Source organism: Capra hircus, chromosome 5 (assembly GCF_001704415.2).
Source record: "Capra hircus breed San Clemente chromosome 5, ASM170441v1, whole genome shotgun sequence".
In the NCBI taxonomy this organism is placed as follows: Eukaryota; Metazoa; Chordata; class Mammalia; order Artiodactyla; family Bovidae; genus Capra; species Capra hircus.
The window spans coordinates 26,489,591-26,494,449 of record NC_030812.1 but is presented as its reverse complement, the minus strand read 5'-3'; the positions used below and the strand labels follow the sequence as shown (position 1 = coordinate 26,494,449).

The 4,859-nt window shown below is 56.2% G+C and overlaps 1 protein-coding gene across 1 annotated transcript; it reads left to right on the top strand.

Annotated features, from left to right (window-relative positions):
• On the top strand, nt 1,007-3,353 carry MFSD5 (major facilitator superfamily domain containing 5). The gene is made up of 2 exons (XM_018047682.1): nt 1,007-1,186; nt 1,761-3,353. Exon 2 carries the CDS (start codon nt 1,779-1,781, stop codon nt 3,129-3,131), a length of 1,353 nt encoding a protein of 450 aa, XP_017903171.1. The 5' UTR covers nt 1,007-1,186; nt 1,761-1,778; the 3' UTR covers nt 3,132-3,353.

The window sequence follows — 4,859 nt, the reverse complement described above, 5'->3', positions numbered from 1 at the left end:
AAATGGTAAGAGATGAGGTCAGAGAAGTGGCAGCGGAAAAGAGGACAAAGGATTTTGTAGGCTATTATGATTTTGGCTTTTTCGCTTAGTGAGATAAGAAGCCACTGGAGGGTGGTTTTTTTGTTTCGTTTTGTTTTAAAATATTTATTTACTTATTCGGCTTCCTTGAGTCTTAATTATGGCAGGTGGGATCTTCCTTTCAGCATGTGGGATCTAGTTCCCTGACCAGGGATGGAACCCAGGCCTCTTGCATTGGAAGGAGGAGTTTTAGCCACTGGACCACCAGGGAAGTTCCCCCTGGGAGGGTTTTGAGGAGATAATACTAAAGCTGGAAAGAAGTTAAATAACCTTTCCCAGGTACCACAGCTGTAGCAGAGGGTGGGCTGGAGGGTGGGCTCCAAGGCTGAAGTTCTTAACTCTTGACTGCCACTGAACTTTAAGCCTTTTTCAGTTGGGCGCTGCTCTCCTATGATGCAGACCAAGAAACTGGGACACTGAGAAGTCATATGGCTTGCCCGAGGCGACACAGCTGGTAAGTGATAGGGGTGGGATTTGAGCCTTAGCGGTCTGCAAGCCAAGTCCACGTCCTTTACACCACACTGCCTCCCTCAGGTGTCTGAGCCATACTGACTTCTGGCCAGGAAGTCACTATCGTGGGAGAAGAGAAAATCGAGAAGCCCGTCTCGGCTTAGGGTGACGATGTTCCTTAAGACGATCAAACCCCGACTCTGCGGAACTGCTGGCATTGTCTTAGGCACAGCAGCGCTCCGTAACCCACGACACGGAGGAAGAGACTGAAAATGGGTCTTTATTTCCAGGAGGTTCGGTAGGTATCCGGGAGTCGAAGAAGCGAGTGCCATGGGAAGGCCACGGATGGGAGCGAACCAGGAGCAGAAACGGCGACCACCACCGCCTCCAGTCTTGGCCTCGCCGGCGTCCAGAGGTTGTAGTCCAGTCGCGGCTAGAGGGCGGAGCAGGGGCGGGGTTTGAACGCCGCGCCCCCGTCACGTGATGGGGCCATCATGGCGGCGGCCAGAGGCCTCCCCGGCTCCCGGAAGCAGGCTGTGAGGGGCGGGCGCGCTGGTGGAACCCGAGCCGGAGCCAGAGCAGGAGGTAGAGCGGGAAGGGCGGCCGGGCGGCCTGGAGCCGGACGTGTCCGGAGCGTCCCCGCAGACCGGGGCAGCAGGTGAGACCAGGGTCTGGGCAAGGCGCGAGCGTGTGTGGCGGCGGCAAGCGGGGTCTAGGGGGCGCAGGCGGGGGTGCCCTGACCCGAAGGAGGGGGAAATCTGAGATGCACGCGCGTGGCCTGAAGCAACTCTAGAGGCCTGCGCGGGTGGTAGGGATGCCTGGGACAGATGACGAGACCTCGAGGACAAAAACAGGCTCCCCAGAGAGGATGGGAGGTAACAGAAGGAAGTACAGTGTGTAAACGCTGTTACGGGGAAGGGCAGCAGCCCCTTAACTTGCGGGGCTGGGATTAGGTACTCCCTCTTTGCTATGCCAGGAAAGGGTGGGGCGAATGCTCAATCTTCTCTCCTCTCACACCTCTCCCTGCCCCAGAGTGTCCCGCTCTGGCGGGCCACTCCTCCCACCCACCCAACTGGTCCCTCCGGTCTGAGCTCTGGGGGAGTGGAATTGAGGGGTGGGGGAGTGCTGTTGGCAGGGGGGTTGGGTGGATCCGCTTTCTGCTTAGACAGGCAGCCCCTGGACAGCGCTACCCGGGCAATGGATGTGACTCTGAAGCCCCCTTCTCTTCCCAGGTCGTCCGGGGGCCGGCCATGCTGGTGACTGCTTACCTTGCTTTTGTGGTCCTCCTGGCCTCCTGCCTGGGGTTGGAGCTGTCAAGATGCCGGGCTAAGCCCTCTGGAAGGGCCTGCAGCAATCCCTCTTTCCTTCGGTTTCAACTGGACTTCTATCAGGTCTACTTCCTGGCCCTGGCAGCTGACTGGCTGCAGGCCCCCTACCTCTACAAACTGTATCAGCATTACCACTTCCTGGAGGCACAAATTGCCATCCTCTACGTCTGCGGCCTTGCCTCCACCGTCCTCTTTGGACTGGTGGCTTCCTCCCTGGTGGATTGGCTGGGTCGCAAGAAATCTTGTGTCCTCTTCTCCCTCACTTACTCACTCTGCTGCTTAACCAAACTCTCCCGGGACTACTTTGTGCTGCTGGTGGGCCGAGCGCTAGGTGGGCTATCTACAGCCCTGCTCTTCTCAGCCTTTGAGGCCTGGTATATCCATGAGCACCTGGAACGGCATGACTTCCCCGCCGAATGGATCCCGGCTACCTTTGCCCGAGCTGCCTTCTGGAACCATGTGCTGGCTGTAGCGGCAGGTGTGGCAGCTGAGGCTGTGGCCTGCTGGATGGGCCTGGGGCCTGTAGCCCCCTTTGTGGCCGCCATCCCTCTCTTGGCTCTGGCTGGGGCCTTGGCCCTTCACAACTGGGGAGAGAACTATGATCGGCAGCGTGCCTTCTCTAGGACCTGTGCTGGTGGCCTGCGATGCCTCCTGTCGGACCGTCGTGTGCTCCTGCTAGGCACCATCCAGGCCCTGTTTGAGAGTGTCATCTTCATCTTTGTCTTCCTCTGGACGCCTGTGCTGGACCCACATGGGGCTCCGCTGGGCATCATCTTCTCCAGCTTCATGGCAGCCAGCCTCCTCGGCTCTTCCCTGTACCGCATCGCTACCTCCAAGAGGTACCACCTTCAGCCCATGCATCTACTCTCCCTCGCTGTCCTCATCGTCGTCTTCTCCCTCTTCATGTTGACGTTCTCTACCAGCCCAGGCCAGGAGAGTCCAGTGGAATCTTTCATAGCCTTCCTCCTTATCGAGCTGGCCTGTGGACTGTACTTTCCCAGCATGAGCTTCCTGCGGAGAAAAGTGATCCCTGAGACCGAGCAAGCTGGTGTCCTCAACTGGTTCCGGGTGCCCCTGCACTTACTGGCCTGCCTGGGGCTCCTGGTCCTCCATGACAGCGATCGCAAAACGGGTACTCGGAATATGTTCAGCATCTGCTCCGCCGTCATGGTGATGGCTCTGTTGGCAGTGGTGGGACTCTTCACTGTGGTCAGGCACGATGCTGAGCTGCGGGTGCCCTCGCCCACCGGGGAGCCCTACACTCCTGAGCTCTGACCCTGTTCTAGGACCAGGGAGCTGGGATGGACCCTTGAACCCCACCTCTCCAGGGCTGAACAGATCTCTCTGTGACCCCTCAGCCTGTCCGGGGGCTCCTCCTGTCAGTGCTTTGGGTTGGGAAGCACATGGGGTGATGGCCTGGAAAGAAGATGCCGAAAGTTGCCTCTGTGTCACTCCCATCCCCCTTTCCACTTTAAAATAAACAATTTTAATTGATCATTGATCTCATTTACTCATCCTCACCTATACCCACCTCAGTAGTTCTTATGAGGGGGCAGCTGGAGGTTGTGAGGAGAGAGGTGGGGTTACCAGTGGAACGTTTGTCTTTCTAGCTTCACTAAGACTTGTTTAGTCGCTAAGTTGTGTCTGACTCTTTGTGACCCCCATGGACTGTAGCCTGCCAGGCTCCTTTGTCCATGGGATTTCCCAGGCAAGAATACTGAAGTGGGTTGCCATTGCCCTTTCCATGCGATCTCCCTGACCCAGCGATTGAACCCACGTCTCCTGCATTGGCAAGTGGATTCTTTACCACTGAGCCACCAGGGAAGCCCTCTCTAAGACTGCCTCCACCTTAAACTGAGAACTGTGGAATTGCCTTTCAACAGAAATGGGTGGGAAAAGCCTGAGGCTCTGAGGTCCTCCATATCTTGTTACCCTGGAGACAGGCACCCTCCCCATTTGCCAAGCAAAAACCTTACTCCACATCCAGAGTGAGACAATCTCTGGAGCCTATGGAGTAGATGTCCAAGCCACTGAGCAAAGATTCCAGGGGCTCGAGCTGCTTCTGTGACCACCCCTTGCGGCAAATCCAGAGGCTTGCTGCATGAATAGGCTTGCAGCTCAGCACATGCGTGCCGCTTGCCTTCTGCCTCTCTGGCCAAAAATGCACCCCTTGTCCACATCACCCGGGTCCATCAGGGCCTGTATGCTTGCATGAAACCCAAGTGAAGGGCTGAAGAGGAGAGAGCAGTGATTGGCTGACAGACCGTGATCTTGTCTGTACCTGATTGTTCCCCACCCTGAGTGAGTGAGGGTGAGGAAGGCATCAGGGCAGGAAACAGTACCAGTACCAGGAACTCAAGTTCTGTGAGCCCCTCCCTGCCTCACCTCTGATTGTATCTGCCTTTCCTCCTCCCACCCAAACCAGGGCTTCTCAGAGGAAGGAGAGCCAGCAGTTAAGCAGGGTGGGGAATGGAAGGAGGGTCAGCTCAGGGTGTGTCCTGGAATGTGCTTGAGGTGGGCATGAGGGACCTACCTGTCCTAGAAAAGAGGTTGATGACCTTTCCTTGGGTCCCAGACGAATTCCCAGACAGGAAGAAGCAAAACTTTCCAGGACCTGCAAGTCCAAACCTGTGTGGGGAGATAGCATCACCCACTGGGGGAGGAATGCTGATGGATGGGTGCCTGCAGGGTGAGGCCAAGGGGAGGGAAGAGTAGTGGTCTCAGATCTCTGCTCAGAGAAGGAAAAAAACACATTCCCCCACCCAGCTGCAGGGAATAGACGCTGAGGTTAAGTATGAAAAAAGCAGATAAGCTTTTCCTTCCCCCATCTTAAGGCTAAAACAGAGTCTGTTGCAATAACTCTACTTCCCCTTTCTGCCTGTATTTTATAGTTATTTGTAGACTCTCTGTCCTTGAGGACAGGAAGAAATTGTGTCTTATATGCCCTTGTCTCCCCATATAAACACACAAGTGGGTGCTTGGCCCATGGCTGTGCTCAGTAAA

Bases quoted from the DNA above. Each gene is read 5' to 3' on its own strand.
- MFSD5 (XM_018047682.1), top strand. From the start codon at position 1,779: ATGCTGGTGACTGCTTACCTTGCTTTTGTGGTCCTCCTGGCCTCCTGC.